The 26088-nt window shown below is 46.5% G+C and overlaps 2 protein-coding genes across 5 annotated transcripts; both read right to left on the bottom strand.

Annotated features, from left to right (window-relative positions):
- Window positions 1-7275: 7275 nt before the first annotated feature.
- elk1 (ETS transcription factor ELK1) lies at window positions 7276-20192 on the bottom strand. 2 transcript variants are annotated; one of them, XM_081609500.1, is made up of 12 exons: window positions 20048-20192; window positions 19294-19669; window positions 16012-16220; window positions 14567-14752; window positions 14336-14497; window positions 14132-14266; window positions 13754-14056; window positions 13540-13666; window positions 13302-13447; window positions 13146-13226; window positions 12635-12736; window positions 7276-11372 (listed from the first exon to the last, which is right to left on the bottom strand). In XM_081609500.1, exons 2-12 carry the CDS (start codon window positions 19316-19318, stop codon window positions 11274-11276), a joined length of 1575 nt encoding a protein of 524 aa, XP_081465626.1. In that variant the 5' UTR covers window positions 19319-19669; window positions 20048-20192; the 3' UTR covers window positions 7276-11273. The 2 variants fall into 2 exon arrangements, with proteins under 2 accessions (XP_081465626.1, XP_081465625.1); XM_081609499.1 differs by having other exon boundaries at window positions 19294-20192.
- Window positions 20193-21449: 1257 nt separating this feature from the next.
- On the bottom strand, window positions 21450-25191 carry uxt (ubiquitously-expressed, prefoldin-like chaperone). Of its 3 annotated transcripts, XM_008402294.3 has the most exons (6): window positions 24906-25182; window positions 23959-24040; window positions 22886-22953; window positions 22676-22783; window positions 21959-22022; window positions 21450-21841 (listed from the first exon to the last, which is right to left on the bottom strand). In XM_008402294.3, exons 1-6 carry the CDS (start codon window positions 24998-25000, stop codon window positions 21767-21769), a joined length of 492 nt encoding a protein of 163 aa, XP_008400516.1. In that variant the 5' UTR covers window positions 25001-25182; the 3' UTR covers window positions 21450-21766. The 3 variants fall into 3 exon arrangements, with proteins under 3 accessions (XP_008400516.1, XP_081465670.1, XP_081465669.1); XM_081609544.1 differs by lacking the exon at window positions 21959-22022 and having other exon boundaries at window positions 23928-24040; window positions 24906-25191; XM_081609543.1 differs by lacking the exon at window positions 21959-22022 and having other exon boundaries at window positions 24906-25189.
- Between the last annotated feature and the right edge of the window lie 897 nt (window positions 25192-26088).

Below are 26088 nucleotides of genomic sequence, written 5' to 3'. Positions count from 1 at the left end.
AGACGCCTCATGGCCGCTCTCGCCTATTGTCGCTGATGAGATTTAGGGCGGCCATCTTGGAGAGGTCATCCCTCCTACTTTGTTCAACCAAACAGCAGAAGATGCCTCAGCACTGAGGACATTGTTGTTCTGATCGATGGACTATTGATGTGAGGCTCCACAGACAACATTTCACAAGTAAGATGGACATATTATTGTGTATATATTGTGATTAGAATATTACTTTACTGTATTTATGTCCACCGGTGAGATACCAGCTAATATTAGCTACAGTGCTCGGTGTAATACGGGTTCAGCCGCTATGAAGGATAACTGAGATTCTGTAAATCTAAAATAATTATTCTCTAACATTGACTTAGATTATCTGACACAAGAGCCTATATTAGAAATGAAACAATGTAACACATATTATAAAACTTATATTATGTGTTATAACATTCACCAGCAAAGTTTACACAGGTGGTAAAGACTATTATTTATATGTAATTCTCTCACTAGTAAGATACATCCCAAATCTTCCGTTTTTGTTTTGAAGGTTTCCTAAAGACACGATGTGAGGAAGAAGAGGGAGAATCTATAAAGAGAGACGATTCACTGATGAATCTCACATCAGAGTTTAGACTCGATTTGAATCACTCTGAAGCTGGAACTCTGGAAAACAGCCGACAGATAATTTATATTAGGTTATCCAATATATATTATTCTGTATTAATCATTATTTTTTGTGTTTGTATAGTTATATAAATTAATTAAATAAATGATGAACGGCTGTGTGCTTTGTAATCTGCTCATCATTCATCAATATCAGAATATTCCATTCCTATTCTATTGTTATAGCCACTAAGCATATTTAAATATGCTGAACTATGTATTAAAAACATATTAAATAATACAATTGTTTATAAATGTAGCTTTGATAGATGATTAAATATGGTTTCCAGTAACAAAAAGCGTGTTATGATCGATTAAATGCACTGATACGTCATTGTGCTGCTAAACACATAACGCTGAGTGGAGTGGTGGACCGCTCCAAGATGGCCGCCCGCTCCAAGATGGCCGCCCTAAATCTCGTCAGCGACAATAGGCGAGAGCATAAAACGCGGTAAAACCCTGACTATATGAACACTAGCACTATTAATTCATTACAAGATAACGGACACAATAGTTATAACAGAATGCCGAACCCGAAAGGAGCGAAAAGAGGACTAGACACGTCCAAGTCCAGGCCTACATCTGAGACGGCTAACGAGGCTAGTGTAGCTAACGCTACAACCGGCAACGCGTATTTGACAATTGCCACAACTACGCAGCTGCTCCCTTAACTTGACATTGATGAGGAGGAATTGATGACTTTCCTGCCCTACCTGTTACTCCTCTGAAATCGCCAGCACCGAAAAAGGTGTTGTATGAACGCAGCAGCCCGGAGTCTTCTGCTACAAATGAGATAATATCCAGTCTGTCTGCGCTGATAAACGCCCGTTCTGACAACTTAGAAGCATGGTGACGGAGAACACGCTAAAGATTGAGGGTCTCAAAAATATTGACTTTATATGCGCTGAAGTAATGATATGAAGGAGAAAGTGAATAACCTGGAAAAAAAGTATCAAGAGAGGAAGGTCGGAGTGGACAACTGCCAGCAGAGGCTTGCTGAGTGGAAAGAATCTAGGAGATGGAATCTCAAACTACAAGGAGCAGAAGAAACAGAGAAAGAAGAATACGAAGAAAAGTGATAGAAATCTGCCAGTCAGTTCTACCAGAACATAAACACAAGCTGCCTGATGCTGTCGACACCGTGCACCGACTTGGAGCCAAACGTACAGGAGCACCAAACCTAGAGGGATCATCATACAGTTCACCTCCAGAGTCCTCAGCGATGCGGACATGGAAGCAGCCAAGACATCTTCGTACCTGAGGACAACCAACTGAGATTCACTGAGGACCTGTCCAAGGATGACAGAGAAACAACGTAATAAACTGTGCCCTTGATCGACAGAGCCCGCAAGGAAGGCAAGCCAGCTTACTTCGTTGGAGGCCTGGCTTTATCAGCGGATTAAAAGTTCCCTCCTTCCTACTCAACTAAACCTTAGATATGATCATTTTACCTATTCATTTACACATTGAGCTTGGTCTACACTCTGCTTTCATTTTTCGTTCCTTTTTGACATTATATTTTCTCTTTAGTCAATATATAATTTAGTTTTGAAGACTTTCCTTGTTCTTGTAAGATCCTAAAATACTATAGTTAACCAATAGATGGCATGTGCTACTTTTCCTTTGTTTCTCTTGTAAATATTTAATCAGGTACTTACCGCTTTATTACTTAAAGTGTGCAGCTATCGGTCCCTTTCTTTGTGAACACAACTTATCTTTAAAGTTTAGATCTTGTTCTTTATTCTTGTTACTCTTTTCAAGTAACTTTGTCCGTTCGTTAGTATCTCTCAATGCAGGGGTTGAGACAAACAACTAAACGCAAAGCTTATTCTTATTTGCCAAACAATTAAAACAGATTTTTGTTTCTTTCAAGAGAGTCATTCTACATCTTCTGATGGTAATTTCTGGGAATCCCAGTGGGGAAATGAAATGTGGTTAAGTCACGGATCTGAGCGCTCTGCTGGTGTCGCACACTTAAAAATCATTTCTCTGGATCTATTTTACATACTGATTGCGATACTCTAGGTCACTACATCTGTCAGTAATTGAATGCCTTAACATACCTTTATTGTAGTTATATATAGTTATAATAATATAACGGAAAACAACAAACTATTCGAATCTTTAGAAGACAGACTTCCTTTTGGCTTTCCAAATACCCAAACTCAGTCATCTAATGGTGGGACTTTAACATTGCCTTAGACAATTCAATTGATAGATGGCCTCCGAAGCAGCAGACCTCATACAGTGCAAATTTAAAAAATTTTATGGAGAAATTTAATATTGTAGATATATGGAGAGAAAAATTCCCAGACGACAAATCTTTACATGGAGCAATAAATAGGTTCCAGACAATCCCGGATAGATTTTTGGTTATTTCTAAATGTATTAATAAGACAATATTGTGGTTAACATACTTGCCTCCCCTCTTACTGATCATAGAGCTGTTCGCATTAGCATCCGAATTTATACTCCTGATAATACACCTTACAAATGTGCTTACTGGAAACTAAATAATTCCTTGCTTAAGCATGAATAGTTAAAGTTCATATTAATAAATTAATTTTATATTATTGGAATAAGGCTAACAAGGAAAGGTCTTTCTGCAATAATTGGGAACTTTTCAAATTTGAAATTGGCAAATTTTTAAGACATTATGGAAGTCAGATTTCTAAATTCAAGGAAGCTGAGGAGGAAGAAGTCTAAGCAAGATCACCTCTATTACCTAAACCCCCAGAAGAAGTTTCAGAGGAAGATAAATTAAATTTAATAGAACAACAGAACAACTGGATGCCTTGTATAAACACAAGGCTGAAGGCGCCTTCATCAGATCCAGGAACGATGGCTGGAAGAAGAGAACTAAATTCTGCTTACTTTTTTAGGCTTGAAAAATACAAATCCAAAATAACTCTATTACCAACTAAATATTAATGACACTATCTCCAAACCATCCTAAGGAAATTGCAACTTTTTGTTCCAATTTTACTCTAATCTATACAGCTCAAAATATAATAAAGATATTTCAGTATCTTTTCTTAAACAATGTCAAAAATTTAAAAACTATTGATGTAGAAGATAAAAACTACTGTGACAGCCCATTTACAGTGGAGGAAGTTTCTAAATGCATCAATGCACTGAAGGCCAATAAATCCCCCGGCACAGATGGTTTATCTGCTGAGTTTTATCAATTATTCTCTATTCATATAGCTCCATTCCTCTTACAGGTATTTTTAGAAAGCGTAGAAAACAACTCTCTCCCTCCCACCCTGACTCAAGGCCTTATAACACTCATTCCAAAACCAAACAAAGACCCACTCTTTATTGATAATTGGAGACCTATAAGTCTACTCAACAATGATTATAAGATTATGGCTTCAATACTTGCTAGCAGAATTAAAGAGGTTTTGGACACAGTTATTGATGAGACACAGTCAGGCTTTATGAGAAACAGACACATCTCTAACAACATTAGACTAGTTCTAGACTTACTTGATTATTCATATTTGGTGCCTGATGAGAGTTTTATTCTTTTCCTGGATTTCTATAAGGCCTTTGACACAATCGAACATCAATTCATTTTTCAATCTTTAAAAAAATTTGGTTTTGGCCCGTTTTTTTGTAACGCTGTCAAAACATTATACTCCAATTGCAATAGTGCTATTAAATTGCCAAACGGCTCCACCCCTAGATTTATCCTAAAACGTGGTATTCGACAAGGATGTCCTGTTTCACCATATTTATTCTTACTTTGCTCTCAAATCCTTACCACTCATGTCTCCAACAGTGCCATACAAGGAATCAGCATAGCTAATAAAGAGCTCATAATCAGCCAGCTGGCTGATGACACTACACTATTTTTAGGAATGCAAACCAGATCCCTCTGGCCTTAGAGGTGATCAATACTTTTTCCAAGGCCTCCGGTTTATGTTTACATTTAAAAATGTGAATTGCTTGCAATAAAGGATTGTCATACTAACAATATTTGCAATATTCCTGTTAAACAAGAAGTTACATATTTAGGAATTTTAATCTCTAAAGACCAGAAATTAAGATGCTCCTCTAATTTGATACCAATTATACAGAAAACCAAAAATAAACTAAACCAGTGGCTTCAGAGGGACTTATCTCTAAAAGGAAGAGTGTTGATTACTAAAGCAGAAGGATTATCCCGACTGACATACGCTGCTCTCCCCTTACATTTAGACAACAAAATCTGTAAAGATATTGATCGTATGCTTCTTAATTTTATATGGAAAAATCGTACACACTATATCAAAAAAACTGTTATTATGAATAATTATGAATCAGGTGGACTTAACTTTCTGGATTTCTCTACCCTAAACAACACATTCAAAATTAAATGGGCTAAACACTTCCTGAAGAATCCAACCTCTGTCTGGAACTTCATACCAGATCACATTTTCTCGCGCTTTGGTGGCTTCAACCTCATCTTAAGTAGTAATTACAATGTTGAGAAACTTCCTGTAAAACTCTCATCTTTCCATAAGCAGGTGCTCTTAGCGTGGATGCTCATCTATAAACATAACTTCTCGCCTCACAAATACCTCATCTGGAACAACAGAGATATTTTATTTAAAAATAGGTTACTCTATCTTGAAACGTGGGTTCAAAATGGGATTCTACTGGTGGCTCAGCTGATTAATAAGGAAGGACGATTAATCAATTATGATGAATTTTGCTCAATATATAATTTTCCAGTTAGTTTCCAGGAATTTTCAATGGTGATCAATGCTATACCTTTGGGCACCTTAATGTTATTTAAAAACACTAATTATAGTCTGTCTGTTCCACCTGGTATCCCTGATCCAGCCGAATCATCTCTGGGTAAAATCTGCTTTTCACTGGAATTTAAGAAAAGCAATGAGAAAATACGCAGATTGTTCCAAGAAATGATTGTTTCTCGCCCAGCTATAACAATTTACTGGAGCCGTTATATCCCAGATATTCACTGGAAAACAGTTTGGATGATCCCCCATAAATACTTAATTATAAACAAGGTGAAGGAAGTGTCATTTAAAATTCTCCATAGAATTTACCCTGCTAAGCATTATATGATAAAATTTAAGAGAGACATAAACACTAATTGCAGTTTCTGTGAGGGCCATCCAGAAACTGTTACGCATCTCTTTTGGCTCTGCTCTTTTACACAAAGGTTCTGGTCAGAATTTAGCAGGTTTATTAATGACCATATTTTACAGAATTTTTCCTTATGCTGGGAAAATGTTTTATTTTGTTTCTATAGGTTCCATAAGAAGGATGCTAAACATTTCTTTATAATAAACCTGCTAATACTCTTTGCTAAATTTTACATTCATAAATGCAAATTTGCTAATAAAACACTTTGTTTCTCTCTTTTTATTAAAGATATGGAACTATATATCAAATCAATAGCAGAATCTACAAATGAAAAGGCTTTAAGGACAATTTCAATTTGTACGTCTTTGCATGTTCTTATCTAACCACCCCTGGCTGTTCTGTTTACTGTTGTGTTGTATACTTCACTATGTTATTTTGATGTATACTAATTTAACTTTAATAAAGTTCTTTGAAAATTTAAAAAAAAAAAAAAAAAACTAAAAAAAAAAAAAAAGACAATAGGCGAGAGCGGCCATGAGGGTTTATTCCTATATTATGTCTATGTATGGGAGAAACACCGATCTAAATGAAAATCAGCGCCGCCTTCTTCGACTTCCAATGATTCACTTCCTGCTGAAGAGCCCCCCCTGGTGGTTGGAGAAAAATCCACAGAAAAGCCACCTGGTTCAAAACGTGGGAAAAAAGTAGCGGCTTTTAGTCTGAAAAATACGGTAATTATCCAGTCATTTAAAAAGTTTCTACATAAATCCAGCATATTTATTGAGTTAGTTTTTCATAACGTAGGTGAATTTGATGTTTTTAAAATCGTTTATACGTCATTGATTTAATATCTGAAATGTTTTAAGCAGTATATTGACTCCTGTCATCTTGGAAGGTAACGGAGGTTGAAAGACACGATGCGTTTCATCCTCATGTCAGAAGCTGGATGATGACAGAAACTGGACTGTGGAAAAAAGTTTGCAATCACACGACTTACTGCCTTGAAGAGAAATAAATACATTTAGGCCCAGTGATCATGTTTATTACCTAAAACTTTTCCTCGTTCTGAAGAGGAAAAGGTTTTTTTTTCAAGCTGACAGTTTTTAATCTTGGTTTTTATTATTGCGTTTCCACTACAAGTCGAATGTATGTGGAAGCAAAGTTCTTACTTCATTAATGTTTGCAGACAGCAAACACTCAGTGGTGAGGACACATTTCCTCTTGTCGTCATTTTCTCTGCGTAGACGGAGTGAATGTAATCGTATCAAAAGCCACATTTAGCTGGACACGTCCGATTGCTTCAAATCAAACAGACCAAACGCTTCGCATGTCATCAAACAGAATTATTTTAAAGATGATATTTCACATTGTGATGCCGAGTAGCAACAGGACGCCGACATGTTGGGGGGAAATAAGTGCCAACATTATATTACACTCTATTTGTAGGACTTTAAGAAAGCAAGTCCATAAAACTAACAACATAGTTTGTCTATATCTATATATTGCAACGCAAATGAGAAACTCGTAGAGACTCAGATGAATCTTTATTTCCTGATGCGATTGTAAAAAACAACGTTTACATCAAATAAAAATATCTTCTGTTTAAAGTTTGTCGTCAGACCCAGAAAAATAAACGCAGACCCCGCCCCCTTACATCAATCAACCCTCCAGCCAATGGCAGCCGAGGAGGGGCGGGGCCGTGCCTTGAGGAGTGACGACAGAAACATTTCATTGGTCAGCCCAGTCACATAGTACAGGTTAAACAGTCATGTGATCAGGAGCATCATGTATGTACAGAGAACGTTCTGGAGCTTCCTGTCTGCAAAGCATCATGGGACATAATACAAATATGGTTGTAGCTCCACCCACCACAGTGAAGTAATAAAAGAAAAGATCAGCAGGTCAGAAAGAAAACTCCAGAACATCAGTGCCACCAGGAGGCGGAGCCAGATAACGCCTGACCCTCAGGAGGCGGAGCCAGGGACCACCTGACCCTCAGGAGGCGGAACCAGGGACCGCCTGACCCTCAGGAGGCGGAACCAGATACCGCCTGACCCTCAGGAGGCGGAGCCAGGGACCGCCTGACCCACAGGAGGCGGAACCAGATACCGCCTGACCCTCAGGAGGCGGAACCAGATACCGCCTGACCCTCAGGAGGCGGAACCAGGGACCGCCTGACCCTCAGGAGGCGGAGCCAGGGACCGCCTGACCCTCAGGAGGCGGAGCCAGGGACCGCCTGACCCTCAGGAGGCGGAGCCAGGGACCGCCTGACCCTCAGGAGGCGGAACCAGGGACCGCCTGACCCTCAGGAGGCGGAGCCAGGGACCGCCTGACCCTCAGGAGGCGGAACCAGGGACCGCCTGACCCTCAGGAGGCGGAGCCAGGGACCGCCTGACCCTCAGGAGGCGGAACCAGGGACCGCCTGACCCTCAGGAGGCGGAACCAGATACCGCCTGACCCTCAGGAGGCGGAGCCAGGGACCGCCTGACCCTCAGGAGGCAGAACCAGATACCGCCTGACCCTCAGGAGGCGAAACCAGGGACCGCCTGACCCTCAGGAGGCGGAGCCAGGGACCGCCTGACCCTCAGGAGGCGGAGCCAGGGACCGCCTGACCCTCAGGAGGCGGAGTCAGATAACGCCTGACCCTCAGGAGGCGGAGTCAGATAACGCCTGACCCTCAGGAGGCGGAACCAGATACCGCCTGACCCACAGGAGGCGGAGTCAGATAACGCCTGACCCTCAGGAGGCGGAGTCAGATACCGCCTGACCCTCAGGAGGCGGAGTCAGGGACCGCCTGACCCTCAGGAGGCGGAACCAGATACCGCCTGACCCACAGGAGGCGGAGTCAGATAACGCCTGACCCACAGGAGGCGGAACCAGATACCGCCTGACCCACAGGAGGCGGAGCCAGGGACCGCCTGATGGCGGTGTCACATTTATAGACTTTAGTGTCGTCAGACGGTTCGTTGGGCTCTAAGCCCCATCATGGGACGGACTCAGGATGTTCTGGCCCAAGGGAACCGGGTAAACAGAGACTGAGGTTCTGCTGAAGCCTCCATCAAACCTCCTCAGGTCAAAAGCAAACTTTTAGGTTCTGCTCAGCAGATACCTGCCAGGTTCTCCATCAGCTTCAGCAGAGAAGAACATCAGACAGACGGAGCTAAACGGGTCGGGTCTGAACGGAGCTTCAGCTTCTGCAGATACCTTCAGAAGTCGGGTCCAGTTCCATCAAACAGAACCACACGGAGCAGCAGGAGGAAATGCTGAGTTATGGGTGTGGAGACATTCTTCAGGTTCTGCTGGTGAGAGAAATGTTCTGGTCCACAAAAATGGCTTCTTGGTCGGACAGAATCTTCCAGAACCTCCTTCCTGCTGCTCAGGATCTTTAAGGCGACTTTGAGAACAAAATAAACTCGGATCTCTGGTAGAAAAATAGAGTCATGCTGCATTCAGGGACCCGCTGAGGCTGGGAAACTCCATCATCAGGACAGTCGGCACCAGAACTCGGAGCCAAAGGAACCGAACTTCAGAAATCCCAGTTCCTCATCAGGACCCAAGTTTCTGAACAGCAACAGGTTCTGATGGTCCGAGTCTGAAGGGATGAAGGTCCAAAAGTGGCGTCTGTGACCCGGCTGTGTCCAAATCCAAGACCAAGTCTGGATTTGAGAGTCGCTCAAGTCAGAGTGCAACGGGGAAAGGTCAGAGTGCAACGGGGAAAGGTCAGAGTGCAACGGGGAAAGGTCAGAGTGCAACGGGGAAAGGTCAGAGTGCAACGGGGAAAGGTCAGAGTGCAACGGGGAAAGGTCAGAGTGCAACGGGGAAAGGTCAGAGTGGAAAGGGGAAAGGTCAGAGTGGAAAGGGGAAAGGTCAGAGCAACGGGGAAAGGTCAGAGTGGAAAGGGGAAAGGTCAGAGTGCAACGGGGAAAGGTCAGAGTGCAACGGGGAAAGGTCAGAGTGCAACGGGGAAAGGTCAGAGTGCACAGGGGAAAGGTCAGAGTGCAACGGGGAAAGGTCAGAGTGCAACGGGGAAAGGTCAGAGTGGAAAGGGGAAAGGTCAGAGTGCAACGGGGAAAGGTCAGAGTGGAAAGGGGAAAGGTCAGAGTGCAACGGGGAAAGGTCAGAGTGCAACGGGGAAAGGTCAGAGTGCAACGGGGAAAGGTCAGAGTGCAACGGGGAAAGGTCAGAGTGCACAGGGGAAAGGTCAGAGTGCACAGGGGAAAGGTCAGAGTGCAACGGGGAAAGGTCAGAGTGCAACGGGGAAAGGTCAGATACATACCAAGGATACCGTCCAAGGATGCAGGATAGTGCGTTCAGAGGACGCTGCGCGTATCCTGCTCACTGATTGGACCTGTGCTCAGTCTGACCTTTCCCTTAAAGGTCAAAGGACAGATGCTGTGTGGGGAGCGGATCCAGTCCAGGTGGATCTGACATCTGTGACGGTCAGACTGCGGCAGCCTCAGCGACTCACAGAAACACTATGAAGGCAACAGCAACAGTCATGTCAGGTTACCGTGGCAACCACAGCCTACAACAGTCAGACGGTTTCTTCTCCAAACTGGAGAACATGTGACCCTCCATCTTCATCACCATCCTCATCCTCAGTAAAGTGCCTCTGCGGCTCGCTGAGCGTTCTGAGCCTCAGCAATATTTCGTCCATTTTTACTCCGACTCAAAACATTTTTTCTTTTATAAACAGACTTGAATTTCATTTTTCCTCTGGGAATCAGATTTTCCAGCTTCCAGCTCAGAAACTTCCTGAATCCGGTCCGATCCGGTCAGAACCACAGCAGGCGGTAGATCAGAGTTAGTTTGACGTTCTCTGGACAGAAACGGTCCGATATTCCTGAAACTGGACCTTCGGAACCGCTCTACAGCAGCTGGGTTTGCGGTTCTGAACCGGAACAATCCAGACTAAGCACTCGGGTTCTGGTCCAAAAACATCAGTTTTAGCAAAGATCCATTGTGGATCAACAAGTTACCATGGCAACCAGAACCAGTTCAGCGGTTCTGATCAAACCCGCCTCAACAGAACCGATCTGACAATATTTACAGATCTGAAATCCAGGCAGAGGAATGTGAGCGCCCCCTGCAGGGAGGAAGCAGATGCTGCTCTGCGATTGGTCTGTTGCAGGGAAGGCGTGGCCTTCAGAACGGCCAATCAGAGCAGAGCTCGGTCTGTAAAACGGATCTTTAATCCGACCCAAGTCGGATCAGGAACGTCTGCAGCAAATCCAGCATAAATAAACAGAAACCCAAAGTTTCCTCCCGGTTCTCAGACCGGCGCGGTGCTGATGAGCGTTGCCATGGTTACAGAGAAGTTAGCCAACCTCGGTCCGGCTTCAGTTTCTGGTTCCGGTCGGTTCCGGATGCTTTGGGTTCCCGGCGTCGCCCCGCATCGTTCTGACAAAGACGAGGGCTTTAATGAGGATGAAGGCCGTCCACCTGGCATCGTCATCTTCATCTCCAGCAGGTGGCGCTGCATAAGCGCCTCAGGATTCGGTCCAAAGGGAGTCTTCGGGTCGGGATCAGGGCTTCTGGGGGCCCGGGGACAGAACCACCGGGGTGGAGAGTCCGTCCACGCTCAGCGCCGGGATGTGGATCTGGTTGCTGCCGTTGGCCGGAAACTACAGAGGAACAGAGACGGGTCAGAACCAGAACCAGACATGGACCAGATACGGCTCTTCCTGCAGTGGAGAACAAACAGCTCCCCCTAGAGGAAGACCTGCATGTTTACACAGAAACTCAGACCTGAGAATATTCAGAAGATTTTTTACAAATTCTCCCTTCGTCAGCCTTCAGCGCCCCCTGGGGGGTTCTGGTCCGGCCTGGGGGTTCTGGAGAGATCCAGGTTCTGTTCTGAGTCCTCACAGAGGTAGAAGGCTGTGTGTGTGTGTGTGTGTGTGTGTGGGTCCAGCTCGGGTTCCAAGCCACCGGAGGAACTAGAAGAACCGCCTTAATTCTGCAGGTCCAGCCGATCAGAACCGATCAGCACCAATAATCAGATCATCGATCAATGATCCAGTTATTGATCAGATCCAACCTGCTGCCTTCAGTCTGGGTTTAAAGGAGCTCAGGGTTTCGGCTGGTTTTCAGTTTTCTGGAAGTTTGTTCCAGATCTGTGGAGCATAGAAGCTGAAAGCTGCTGGTCCATGTTTGGTTCTGGTTCTGATGCAGAACCAGAACCAAAAGGTTGATCCAGCAGCAGATCTTTAATCCGTTCAGAGATTTATAAACTAGCAGCAGATTAAAGACTCAGTGAAGGAATGTAGAACTAGGTGGTGCAGAACTAGGTGGTGTAGAACCGGGTGGTGTAGAACCAGATGGTGTAGAACTAGGTGGTGTAAAACTGGGTGGTGCAGAACTGGGTGGTGCAGAACTGGGTGGTGCAGAACTGGGTGCTGTAGAACTAGGAGGTGCAGAACTGGGTGGTGCAGAACTAGGTGGTGTAGAACTGGGTGGTGTAGAACCAGATGGTGTAGAACTAGGTGGTGTAAAACTGGGTGGTGCAGAACTGGGTGGTGCAGAACTGGGTGGTGCAGAACTGGGTGGTGCAGAACTGGGTGGTGCAGAACTGGGTGGTGTAGAACTAGGAGGTGCAGAACTGGGTGGTGCAGAACTAGGTGGTGTAGAACTGGGTGGTGTAGAACTGGGTGGTGTAGAACCAGGTGGTATAAAACCGGGTGGTCTAGAACTGGGTGGTGTAGAACTGGGTGGTGTAGAACTGGGTGGTGTAGAACCAGGTGGTATAAAACCGGGTGGTCTAGAACTAGGTGGTGTAGAACCGGGTGGTGTAGAACCCGGTGCTGTCTCCATCTTCCTGGTTCTAGTCAGAACTCCAGCAGCAGCTTCTGGACCGTTAGACGGTCATGTGGGCTCGGTCTATTACCTGGAACGACAGCTTGGCCGGTGAACGCGGCGCGATGGGACTGAGCGTGCTCCAGAAGTGGATGGTGGAGGGAAGAGCGCTGGGCGTCAGCAGCACCGGGGTCTGGAAAACATGAACACAGAACCTTCCAGAACTTTTCAGAACCGTTTGGAGACAGCAGGCTGTTTACAGCCAGGTGGGAAAATCAGCCATCTACAGAAGTTGCTTGGTCTCCACGGTAACAAGTCCTCCAAGTCACTTCCTGTTCAGAAACATTAAACATCTCTGTTGCCATGGCGATCTCCTCACTCAGGGATTTAATGCAGACGCTGACGTCAGAGTAAACAGGAAAACCTTCTGAGCTTCTCGTGGAGGTTCTGAAGAAAAACCAGGTCAGTTAGCTAGAACGCAGAGTTTAGCTAGCATGCTGCCCGTAGCACATTGGCTAACATTCATTTACTCCTCATGGAGAAAATAATGAGTCACTGAGGATCTGATCAGAACCATGAGACCCGGTTCGGTTCCAGCTTACCAGGGCGTGGGAGGTGATGACGGTCGGCGTCAGTGTGTTGGCGGCACCCGGCGCCAACAGACTGTTGACGGCGGCGTTCACCTGCAGGGGGACAGGAAGTGATGTCAGAACTGTGACAGACGTACCGGCAGGTCACGCGACCCGGATCATCAGAACCTTATCCAGGGAGAGGCCAGGCGGCAGGGAGGGCGAGGACGGCAGCTCCAGGATGCGAGGCTTCTTGGGTTTGGGCGGCCCGGCGCCGAACGGCGAGGTCGATGCCAAAGATGAGGAGGAGCACGTTGCCGTGGCAATGGAGGTCTCTGACGGGAAAACGAAGATGAGCCCAGAGAAGAAACAACGGAACCGGTAGCTGGACCGGGTTCTGGTCCGACATGGAGAACCAGGAAGTTACCTGCTGGAGAGTTCTTGGCCCCGCCCCCTTCCACTTCCTGCTGGGCGTCCAGCCCAGGAGGAGGAGGGCTCTCCACGATGGTGACAGGCGGTTCTGGTTCTGCTGGGCCACAGATGAGCTGGGGAACCTGGACGGGTCAGAGGAGAGCTGGTCACAGCCCGCTTCCATCGGAACCAGAACCGGGCCTTCTGGTTCCGGAGGCGCTGGCCCTCACCTGGTCCGCCTGCTTCCTCTGCAGGGTCACCATCTCCAGCAGCTCCTCCTCCGACGGCAGGTTCTCCTCCTTGATGACGACGGGAGGGGGCGGGGCCTGGGGCGGGGGCGACGGGTTGATGATGACGAAGACAGGGTGGGGCGGGGGGTCATCCAGCAGGGGGCCCGGCGGCCCGTCGGGGGCGGAGCCTGGACCTCGGCCCCCGCCGGGAGCCAGGGGGAGCAGGGGGGCGAAAGGGGGCGAGTCGCCCACACTGGTGAGGTAGATGTGGGGGGGGTCGCTGAGAGGGGGGCCGGGGAGGTTCTGCGGAGGACAGAGGGGGAGTGGGTCGGTCAGAACCGGGTCAGAACTAAAGGTGCAACGGCAGACGGTTCTGACCTGTGATTGGCAGCTGGCGGCGGCCTGCGGGCTGAGCGCCGGCGCGGGGCGGGGCGAGGCCTGGGCGGCGAGTTGCAGCGAGTCCACAGCGCCACCAGCTGGAGGGGAGGGCCGGCCTTCTGGCAGCAGGCTCACCTGGGAGGAAGACACGATGAAGACCATCGCCCCTCTGCCTGAGGAAGAGGAGTGATGAAGAGGCCTCACCTCTCTGGCCTTGGGGGCGGGGTCCGGCTGCAGCAGGAGCTCCGATTTGATTGGGCGGGGGTTGGGCGGGGCCTGCAGTGATTGGATGGTGAAGGTGGAGTAGAGGCCGGACTTCATGTAGTCGTTCCTGGAGCTCTTCTGGGCGCCGCCGGGCGCCGGGCGCTGCGGGCGACACATCGTCATGACAACCGGCCACAACCAGGTTTCATGATAACAAACAAGACGCCGTACCTGGGCCGAGCCCTTTGACTGGAAGGCTGACGCCACGCCCCCCAGGCCTTTCAGCTGGCCGATTGGGTCGCAGGCGTCTTTCTTCGGGACCTCCTCGGCGCCGCGAGGCCCGTCTGCCAGCGCCGGGTCGGGCTGGCTCACAAACTTATAGACGAACTTCTGACCGCTGACCTTCTTGATGATGTTCTGGAAGAAGAACACAGCGGCTTCAGTAACCAGGTTCTGGTTCTGAGCTACTTGGACCTGCAGGAACTGAACAGCAGCACGTTCAGCAGCACAGCCAGGCTTTCCCCCAGAGTATTGTAGGCCTGGCGGGCCGCCATGCTTTACGTTCCCCCGCCAGGCTAAGAGTTGTGTGCCGTTTTGTTATTACCAAAAAAAAATAATGTAATTGTTTATTTCTTATATTATTTCTTTTATTAAGCCGGACTTTAAGCGTCTCTTCTGCGGTGAACATTTCACTGGCAGGGCAGAATTATCCGTCACCTTGTCGTAGTAGTAGCGTAGCGCGCTCAGCTTGTCGTAGTAGTAGCGTAGCGAGCTCAGCTTGTCGTAGCGGTAGCGTAGCGCGCTCACCTTGTCGTAGTAGTAGCGTAGCGCGCTCACCTTGTCGTAGTAGTAGCATAGCGCGCTCACCTTGTCGTAGTAGTAGCATAGCGCGCTCACCTTGTTGTAGTAGTAGCGCAGTGCGCGGCTCACCTTGTCGTAGTAGTAGCGTAGCGCGCTCACCTTGTCGTAGTAGTAGCGTAGCGCGCTCAGCTTGTCGTAGTAGTAGCGTAGCGCGCTCACCTTGTCGTAGTAGTAGCGTAGCGCGCTCAGCTTGTCGTAGCGGTAGCGTAGCGCGCTCACCTTGTCGTAGTAGTAGCATAGCGCGCTCAGCTTGTCGTAGCGGTAGCGTAGCGCGCTCACCTTGTCGTAGTAGTAGCGCAGTGCGCGGCTCAGCTTGTCGTAGTAGTAGCGTAGCGCGCTCAGCTTGTCGTAGCGGTAGCGTGCTCACCTTGTCGTAGTAGTAGCGCAGTGCGCGGCTCAGCTTGTCGTAGTAGTAGCGTAGCGCGCTCACCTTGTCGTAGTAGCGTAGCGCGCTTGTCGTAGTAGTAGCGTAGCGCGCTTGTCGTAGTAGTAGCGTAGCGCGCTTGTCGTAGTAGTAGCGTAGCGCGCTTGTCGTAGTAGTAGCGTAGCGCGCTTGTCGTAGTAGTAGCGTAGCGCGCTCACCTTGTCGTAGTAGCGTAGCGCGCTTGTCGTAGTAGTAGCGTAGCGCGCTTGTCGTAGTAGTAGCGTAGCGCGCTCACCTTGTCGTAGTAGTAGCGCAGTGCGCGGCTCAGCTTGTCGTAGTAGTAGCAGCGTAGCGCGCTCACCTTGTCGTAGTAGTAGCGTAGCGCGCTCACCTTGTCGTAGTAGTAGCGTAGCGCGCTCACCTTGTCGTAGTAGTAGCGTAGCGCGCTCACCTTGTCGTAGTAGTAGCGCAGTGCGCGGCTCAGCTTGTCGTAGTTCATGTTGTGCTTATTCTTGCGCAGCCCCCAGAGGCGGGCCACCTCCTCTGCGTCCAGCAGCTTGAACTCCCCGTCCTCGCCGGTCCAGGAGATCAGGTGGCGCTGGCGCTGGTCCTCCAGCAGGTGCAGCAGGAACTGCCACAGTGTGATGGACGGGTCCAAAGCTGGGGGAGCAGAGAGAGATGTCAGACATGGACCAGACCAGAACCAGAGCCGCTGGTTTAAGGGCGAAATAGAGTTGGACTCTTCAGAAGCCAGAAATGAACCAGAACCAGAACAGCAGCAGCATGATCAGAACCGAGTATGGCATCGTTCTGATCAGACCAGAACCGGTTAACGGCCAGTAAACACAGGATGCTGCATGTAAACAATATCAGTTATTAGTTTAATCACTAAACACTTTTATTATATTTTATCTCATTCCTGGCCGGGTTCTGATAGAACTGGGTTTTCAGTACCCCTCAGAACCAGCCGCTGGTCTCCAGTGAAGAAGAGGAGGAGATGAAGATGCTGCCCTCCAGAACCATGGCGGTCTTGCACAGACAGGGGGCGCTGCAGCGTTCATCATCCAGAACCAGAGGGAATAATAGTCTCATCTGAACCAAAGCAGGTCAGAACTCCACTGGTAGCAAATGGTTCTGATCCGGATCCGTCCAGCCGGGATGGTTCTGGCATGGGCTTCCAGAGGAACCAGAACCTGGGTGTCAGGGAGCCCATCGATGACAGCAAGGTCATCTCCAGAACCAGGAAGTTCAGCTCATCACTCGGGCCGGTGCTGCACAGCAATCTGGATCGCTGGGGTTCTGGGACCGGTTCGGATCCTGAGCCAGTCCAGATCTAGTTTCCGATCCGATAACAGAACCAGTTGGACCGTCAGACAGGATCCCCCCAGGCCAGGCTAAGTTTGCTTCTTTTGTTTTTAGGAAAAAATTTATATATATATAAAAAACTTTTATTTCCACTGGTGGAGCAGATTTATTCCTAAAAGTTAAGTTTATAGTTGATGCATTCAAAGCCAGGAGAGCGACCAATCACGCAGCTGGCTGTTGATGTCTCAAGTTTACCTGAGTACAGATCACCTCCTCCTTTCACTCAAACTGGACTCAGGCTGACCTGTATGGACATTTACATCAACCACTGTGAGGAATTATGATTCTTTGGAGAACTCTAGGTAGGGGTCTCACCCCGCCGTGTTAGCTCTGTTTGTGTAGCTCTGTGTGAACCGCAGGAATGAGGAGGGTTGAGAAGGATTTATCTGTGTGCAGCGTTTCCATCCCAACTAGGGTTGCTACCAACCCTGTAAAATATGGAATCGTCCCGTATTTGGTTGTTAAATGTTGCGTCCCGTATTGAACCGATACGGGACTCGAATTGTCCCGTATTTCTATAAATGCCTATCACACACATATCAACACTAATTATAACAATAAGTTCAGCTAAATTGTCGTAGCGGGAGCTAAAGGACCCCTGAACGCTACGAACCAACGCTGTTGTCACGGTTGCCTAGCGACGAACACTACGCAGCAGAGGTGAGCTGCTGTCAACCCGGACCTTTTTAAAACATCCGACCCGATTCTCCACCGTCCTTAGAAGCAAAACCTCTCGTAAAGATACGGATGTGAGAAGGGAAACGTAAATCCCAGGATGAATGATGTCAGTGAGGAAGAAAACAGGCAATTAAAACAAATGTGTTGGTCGTGCTGCTGTATGAATGGATCAGGAGAGGAACTGCAGACCCGTCAGACCCGTCAGAACCAGAAATCAGCATCTCTTCATCCCTCAATCATCTGATCTGGTGCCGAACATTTTGCTATGATTAAGTTTCTTATTGTGGTTTTATTCAACTGTTATGGTTTGATTATTAGATAATCAATTATTTGCTTATTTAATTTATAGTCATATCAGCCAAAATAATACAGATGGTGATTTAGAATAGAGATCAAATCATACTGAGATTAACAGTAAATACATCAATATTTCTACTTTAAAAGGTTTGTTAGGTCTTTCTGTATGTTTTATTTTGAAATCTTGATATGTTTTATTAACTCAGTGGTTATTTAATGCATCATTAATGTCAGATCCAGACCTGCAGCCCAGGGGCGGATCTAGATGGGGGCCAACAGGGGACCAAAGGAGTTATACTAAATAAATGTCTTATGTTAAAGTTCACTGGTGGATTTTTTTAACCTTCACAATTTTACTTTAACAATAAACTAAAAATGATAGAGCTGCTCTTTTAGCTGCTGTATAGAATCAGACTTTCCACCTGCCAGGATCTGCAGCCTGGATCTCTGGAGACACAAGAGGCTCTTTGGCTCATTTATTATATCCAATGATGAAATATTGCTGGGGTTTTGTTTCAGTCTTTATTTAAGTGTCTCCATGTAAAGACACCGACTACCCCGGCCCTCGTGGTAAATTTCTCCAGAACCAGCCTCCAAACCCAACTCCTTGTTTATATAAATATTTTAGTAATATTCTGTAAAATACCAGAATTTTCACATAACTTTTGGAGCCCTGCTTGAGGACACATTGTGATTATTAAATTAGGTGTTATGATCAGTTACTCAGTACTTGGGCCGACCCGACCCGACTCGCTGCTCAGACCATGAGAACCAGCAGAGAACAGGGTCCACGTTCGGACCAGAACCAGAACCAGGCGGCGCCTCTCCTGCCATCGGAAACATCTCGTCTCACAACACGATGAGTGCATCAGCGTTGCCATGGTAACATGCTAATATTGCATCACAGACATGAGTTTGCTTATCAACAAGATGAAGAGCAACATCCTCTTCCTCCTCAAGCTAATCAGGATCATTACAATAATAACCTGGAGACACACACACACACACTCAGCGACCAATCACAGCACAGCGACGCTTTGGGATGATGAACAAATGAACGTTCATTAATGTGTTTTGTTCAGGCAGAAAGGAAGCTGCTGCTGCTGCTGCATGTGGCTGAAACACACCAACAGTTTACTTTAAACACAGAAAATCAATATTTATCAACCAGAATCAACTTTTGGTTGTGAAGAAATTTGACTCCATCTGCACTAAACTGGAGAAATGCTGTGTTAGCCTTTTCTGCTTTATTTAAACCAGGTTAAAGCTCTTCAGTCCACGCAGCTCAGCGCAGGTTTCTGTCCGGCCCAGCATCACTGGCAGACGGACACAGAGCCACCTGCAGCTGCAGGCCTCAGCAGCTCACCTGTTGCTACCTGCACAAGCAGCTCACCGTTAATCAGCGGGTTGGACTCCATGTTCTGAGCGGGTTCAGCCTGCCAGCAGTCACACCGCCTCCATGCTGCGGCTGTCGGCGTCGTGTCGCTGCGGCTGCGGGTCTGTTTGCGTGCTGAAGTGTCACAGTGGAGCTGAGGAGGAGGCGGAGGAGGAGGAGACGTTCAACCGCTTCTCTGCCGACCTGCTGGCGTTATGTAACCGCTCCGAGCTGCCGCGGCGGGGCTCCACAGCCTCCATGCCAAATATCCTCTGGGGGCTCAGCGTCCAGAGAAAGCAGCACCGCCACCAGCGAGTCCTCTGATCACCAAGCCCAGCCGGGCTCACCTGCGGTGGTTCTGGACGAATCCGCGCTCCGGCTGCCGCAAACAAACCTGCTGACAAAGCCCGCTATTACGATAAATTATTATAAAAATAAATTATTTTATCTTCTCAGAAACGGAAAACGAATATCTTAGAAATCAAGTTCCTACTGCTTTATAAAAGTTTCCGCAAGTTCAAGGTTCTGTCAAAACAGAAGCTGTTAGTTTAGCCTAGCATCCCGCTGCTCTAGCAAGGAGCTATTAGCTTAGCCTAGCCTAGCCTAGCATAGACTACAATCTGCTCTAGTAACGAGCTATTAGCTTAGCTTAGCTTAGCCTAGCCTAGCATAGACTCAATCTGCTCTAGTAACGAGCTGTTGGCTGAGCCTCCCGCCTCTCGGTCTGCGTCAGACCCGAAACAGCTACAGTTTCCCGGGACCGTCCACGCACCTCCGACACGGAGGACAAGAAACCGAGAAGGTCCAGTCAGTAATTCGATAGATGTGTTCGGGGATAACGACTGAACTCCTGAGTTCTCCCAGTTCGTTTCTGGTTGCGCCTATCACAACTCTTCATCACAGTCAGAGTAACGGCGGCTAACAGAGGGGTTCCGGTGGAGTCTTTCAAAATAAAAGTTTTCAAAACTGATTTTTCACCTGACCGAAAAGGTGCAGCTAAGCTAGACTGATTTAAGCTCAGTGTATCTTTCTGTTATGCTGTAATGCTTGATTTTATGTTGTTGTACTTCTTTAAAGCATCTTTGAGTATTTAGGAAATACAAGATAAAATGTACTATTACCAGACTACAACTCTGCTACGTGGCTCCTTGGTTCCATGTCCTCCCCTACCAGTTGGATTTCTTTCAAAATAAAAGCCACTAGTGGGAGAAAAAAAGTGAAGTTGATGTTATGTTAGGACAGGAGACGAGATGTTTCCATCCCTGAAATGATGATGCATAGATTCACTTATCTAAGTCTAAACTATGTTACAGAGTAAACACAGTAAAAACAGGCTTTATCTATGGCATTGTTTATTAAAATGGGACATTTCTGATGTATTAAAATCAAATACGATCGGTTCACTTAATGATATTAGGGATTAGCTAATTCAGCAAGTACTTTTACTTTTAATACTGAAGTATTTTTAAAAGCCAGAACTTTATAACTTTTACTTAAGTAAAATGTTGATGTGGTACTTTGACTTTTACTTGAGTGAATTTTTTGAGCGCTTTCTCCACCACTGCGTATCAGCTTCTTCCTCAGCAAGCCGTTACCATGGAAACAAGCTCCACGTTGCCAAGCATCTGCGAGAGCAGCTGAGACCCGACACACTGGACCGACGGGCACCGGACCGGTTCCGAACCCGGCAGGCTGCGCTTTTACAGAATCAACAGAATTCCAGAACAAAGCTGTTTCCATCCATCCATCCATCCATCCATCCATCCATCCATCCATCCAGACTTCCCTCCCCAGCCTCTTCCAGGTCCTCCAGGAACCCCAAGGCGTTCCCAGGCCATAGAGAGACATCGTCCCTCCAGCATGTCCTGGGTCTCCCCTCCTCCTGGTGGGACCTGAACTCCTCACCAGGGAGGCGTCCAGGAGGCATCCTGACCAGATGCCCGAGCCTCAACTGGCTCCTCTGGACGTGGAGGAGCAGCGGCTCTACTCTGAGTCCCTCCCTGATGACCGAGCTTCTCTCTCTAAGGGAGAGCCCAGCCACCCTGCGGAGGTCATCATATTCCTAAAATGTTTCATTAAAAAAAAAGAATATTAGTACACAATAAAACAGAAACTAAATCAAGTAATAAAATTCAACATACAATAATCAATCAATAAATCAACCAAAACAAAAATGTTCTCAAATTCTTTATTAAATTTACAATAAAAACCACAATAAACAAAAGCAAAAGGATGAGAACTTGTTCATGTTTGTTTCTTCAGCTTCAGTTCAGCTGCTTCTCCGTTCACCAGACAAAACCACTGCCTGACATTTTATTTTGAAAGGTCTCAGTGATGTGGAGGACTTCCTGTTTGAGCAGCAACAGGAAGTAGATGTCATCAATGTTTTCTTTCACATCTGAGAAGAAGTTGGTTCCACTGTGTCCAGTTGGAGATAATTTGCCTCCTGATGAAGAGGCTCCTCCTCATCCTCTCCCTCCTAATCGTCCAATCAGAGCTGAGCAGCAGCAGCAGACTTCCTGCAGACGTCTGGGAGCTCCTCCAGCCCCTGCAGCTCCCGCAGACCCTGGACAGGAGAGAGCAGCCAATCAATCAGATCTGCCCAGACACACACTGGTTCTGCTGGGACCGGGACCGGGTCAGACTGCGATCAGAACCGGTCCAGTTCTACAGATGAACTGACCTCCAGCACCATGCGGATATGGGCTTTTATTTTGGCAGCGTCCTTGGTGAGCTGCTCAGTGAAGCTGCAAGCAAACACAGAGTTAGCATGGCTAGCATATATCATTAGCATAGCTAGCATATATCATTAGCATAGCTAGCATATATAATTGAACCTGTAGAAATCTGACATTTAGATATTGTTGAATACTCAGGAAAAATAAAACAAATTATCACATCAATTTGCTTCAACTTGGGCTAATATCGTAAGAAATCTCCAATATTTATGTTTGATGTGGAGAAAAACAGAACATTCTAGATTAAACATTTTGTCTCTTCAGCTGATTTTTCAAATTTTTTAAATTAGTATCAAAATGTTCTAAAGAAAAAAAATTTTAAACAAAAGATATTTTTAAAAACTTGATAAAGTGCTAAAATTTAAGTATATAAAAAAATCAAAATTGAATATTTTATATTTTTAAACAATATTTTAGTATTTGATATGAAAAATATTTTTAAAATCTGGAAATATAAAAATATCTTGCTAAAGCATAAAAATCGCAGGGAAATTTTTCCATTTCTAAAATAAAATTTACATCTGCAGAAATTATATTTTGAACTTTTCAAACTTGAATAATTTGAGACAAAGTAAAAACAGAAATCAATAAAATATTAAAATCAGTTTCAGGAATTTTCAAAATAGTCTCTATTGCCGTTGCCATGGCGACAGCAAGCTTACAGCGTCAGCTGATTGGTCTTCTTGTTGATGAAGCGCAGCGCCTCCTGGTGGCTCATCTCCACGAAGAACCCGAACCCGACCAACACCAGAATCCTGGAGGGGTCGTCCCTGAGGAGAGGAGGCGAGCCAGTCAGAACCGGAACCGGAGTCTGGATCATAAACGCTGGGCGCCGTCCGAGTCACACGGCCACAGGAAGGGGCGGGGCTTACACTCGAGCCTGAACGAAGAAGCTGCAGCCCAGATCCACGTCTGCCTTCATCCGCTGAGGCCCCGCCTCCTGCAGGAACACACCGTGACGTCACAGTGACATCACAGTGACATCAGAGATGGCCAACTACAGCTACACAATATGAGTGAGGAATGTCTGAGTTTTACGTACTAAATGTATTTCATATAAACATGGAGAAAACTTACAAATAAAATGTAGAAGAAATGAAAATCAAAGTGAAAGATGCCCAAAGAGAAAATGTGAATTAAATGTCTAAAAACAGAAAAGATGAGAGAAAAATCCTTTGAAGTAAAACACAAAATCAATCCATCCATTTTCTAACATCCCGGTCCCTCAGTGGGTCAGCAGGAGCTGCTGCCTCTCCCCAGCCAACGTTCCAGGCGAGAGGCGGGGTCACCTGGACGGGTCGCCTGGACGGGTCACCTGGACGGGTCGCCAGTCTGTCGCAAGGCAACACAGAGACAGACAGACAAACAACCACACTCACACCTAGGGACGATTTAGAGAAACCAATTAACCTGACAGTCTTGTTTTCAGACTGTGGGAGGAAACTGGAGTACCAGGAGAAAACCCACCATGCACAGGGAGAACATGGAGACTCCCCGGGCCGGGAATCGAACCCAGGACCTTCTTGCTGCAAGGCAACAGCTCTACCACTATGCAGCCTCTTAATAAAAAAAGTATTTAAATCTCACAAATTAAAAAATGGTAAAACTCCAGAATATTTATTTATCCGAGCTGAAAATCAGCTCCAGGTATTTATTTGATCAGCTCTTCAGACTGAAGATCAAAAATCCTGAGAAACGACGATCAGGAGCTGATTGGTTGTTTTTCATGTTTATTCAGAAGAAAAAATAAATAAAACTAAGAGGCAGCTTCTGATTTCAGGTTATACTTTCATTTCATCTGCTAGGATTATAATCCAACTCCTGAAAGCTGCTGAGGCCACAGCGCCCCCTGCTGGAGAACACGAGAGGAGCCGTTTAAATGAAAGAGAAAGGAAAGCGATGGCAGAGTGAGACCTCTGTCCTGATGGAGGATCTGTGCAGCTACCTCCAGACTCTGGATGACGTTCTTCAGCTGCAGGTAGTGAGACATTTTCTCATAGAGACGATCCCTCTGCTCCAGCACCGCCCTGCAAACAGACCAGAAGCCCGGATGTAATGACAGAAACTCTAAATAGTTCCTGTTTTTCCAGCATTTATCTCCATTGTTGGTTTCTGTCGCAGACAAACGGAGGTAAAGACGAGGAAGTAACTTTTCATTACAAAAGAAAATAGTACCGCAAAGTGATTTGGATAAATTACTTTAATCTGATCACTGAGTCCAGTAATCAGAGTGATAGCATGTTAGATTACTCTTTGCTGAAAAAAGTGCTCCGCGTTACTGACGTTACTGGTCAGAACCCATCAGAACCTCCGATCTCTGTGTCCGGCAGAACCGGGATTTCCTCCATCTCGACTTGCAGACATGGTTCTGGAGGACGGGAACAGTTTTCACTGAAGTCCAGAAATCGATTAGAAATGGAGAAAGAGTTCTGATGGTCCGGGTCCACTCAGACGGTTCTGATGGTTCCGGTCTGGGTCGGATCGGATTCGGAATGAATCAAACCTGTTTCTGTCTAGTTCGGGGGGGTCCAAAGCGGGTCCTGGAGGCCCGGCATGTTTTAGTCTCTCCCTGGTTTATCACACCTGATGCTCGTTAGAGACCCGAGGAGAACATGGACCTGCTGAAAGGTTGTTACCGACAGCAGGGAGTAAAACATGCCGGACCTCCAGGACCCGCTTTGGACCCCTGGAGTAAAACATGCCGGACCTCCAGGACCCGCTTTGGACCCCTGGAGTAAAACATGCCGGACCTCCAGGACCCGCTTTGGACCCCTGGAGTAAAACATGCCGGACCTCCAGGACCCGCTTTGGACCCCTGGAGTAAAACATGCCGGACCTCCAGGACCCGCTTTGGACCCCCTGGTCTGGTTGGTAACATCGGGTCAGGCTTACCGCAGGTCTCTCCTCAGCACGTCGTTGATGAAAGCTTCATACTGCAGAACCTTCTGGTCCAGACAGTCGGCAGAACCAGCAGGACGAGCCATCATGTTCCGGTTCCGGTTCCAGTTTTGGAACGCCAGAACCGAACCAGATGAGATTCTCTTATCCCGAAGAGGACTTCTAGAACTCGAACCCTCCTGTTAGCACAGCTAGCATGCTGCTAACACTTCTTCTTCTTCTTTTCTATTATGATGCTGCTAACACAACACCGGAAGCTGCTCTTGTTCTTTTCTCTCCCTGGTGGCTGGTGGGGTAGCGCCCCATACCGCCCCCTCCTGGTGGATCAGGACAGGAGCAACGAGAAGCTAATAGAATAGAATAACAAATATTGAGAACTAATCATTTTAACTGACTTGGACGATTGGCAGAGAGGAGGAAAGGCGGAGAGACGGGTTTCTGCTGTGTGAGCTGAATATTACGGTGTTTGCAGTGATTCTTCTGCTGGAGAAAATTCATCAGAGATCTTCTGACTGTTGCTGCTGGAGAAATATTCAACATCATCCATTTGTAGAAAAAAATCGATCTTTCTAATAGAATAACGTATAACCACTGGAAACTTAAGTCATTGTTAAAGAACATAAGACTTACATCATTCATTCAAAAACTAATCAAACAGTTCTGGACAATCGCTCAAATCAATAACTGATTTGGAAAATATTGGGAATTACTGAAGTATGAATTTAGAGGGTGTGCAATTCAGTTTAGCAAAAGAATAAACCGCATAAAAAAGAAAAGCTGGAGCCATTAATCAGATCCATCTCAGACATTATTACTAACATGTTAGATGATGAAGTAGCAACGACAGACAGATTAAAGAAGAACGCGGCGCTTTTATTTGGTCGGGTGAAAAAAACCACAAATACTTTAACGTGGAAAAATAAACTATTTTTTAAAGGTTTTGTTGGCTCTAGTGGCCTTTATTAGAAAGTGGTTTGAGGGCAATGAGAGAGAAGACGAGGGAGACATGCAGCAAATGTCACCAGGCCGGGAATCGAACCTGCGACCACCGGCTGCTTTGCCCCTGCGCCACCACAGCAACCCAGAAAAAGAAACTTTGAAAGAAATTCTTTATCCAAACAAACAATTCTGTAAAAAGATTATTCAGTAATTTGTACATCCATTTTGTATAGAGATC

This window comes from Poecilia reticulata, chromosome 7, assembly GCF_904066995.2.
Source record: "Poecilia reticulata chromosome 7, P_reticulata-male-v2, whole genome shotgun sequence".
In the NCBI taxonomy this organism is placed as follows: domain Eukaryota; kingdom Metazoa; phylum Chordata; class Actinopteri; order Cyprinodontiformes; family Poeciliidae; genus Poecilia; species Poecilia reticulata.
The sequence above is the reverse complement of the archived record's forward strand: the minus strand, read 5'-3'. Positions and strand labels throughout refer to the sequence as shown.

Coding starts and splice junctions, on each gene's coding strand:
- elk1 (XM_081609499.1), bottom strand. CDS start 19,318: ATGGAGTCCAACCCGCTGATTAACG. Junction 14,267..14,335: donor CCGCCCCCAAGGCCAGAGAG/GTGAGGCCTCTT, acceptor TCTTCCTCCCAG/GTGAGCCTGCTGCCAGAAGG. Junction 12,737..13,145: donor TCATCACCTCCCACGCCCTG/GTAAGCTGGAAC, acceptor CATGTTTTCCAG/ACCCCGGTGCTGCTGACGCC.
- uxt (XM_081609543.1), bottom strand. CDS start 25,000: ATGATGGCTCGTCCTGCTGGTTCTGCCGACTGTCTGGACCAGAAGGTT. Junction 22,784..22,885: donor TTCTTCGTTCAGGCTCGAGT/GTAAGCCCCGCC, acceptor TCCTCTCCTCAG/GGACGACCCCTCCAGGATTC. Junction 21,842..22,675: donor AAGACCAATCAGCTGACGCT/GTAAGCTTGCTG, acceptor TCTCCTGTCCAG/GGTCTGCGGGAGCTGCAGGG.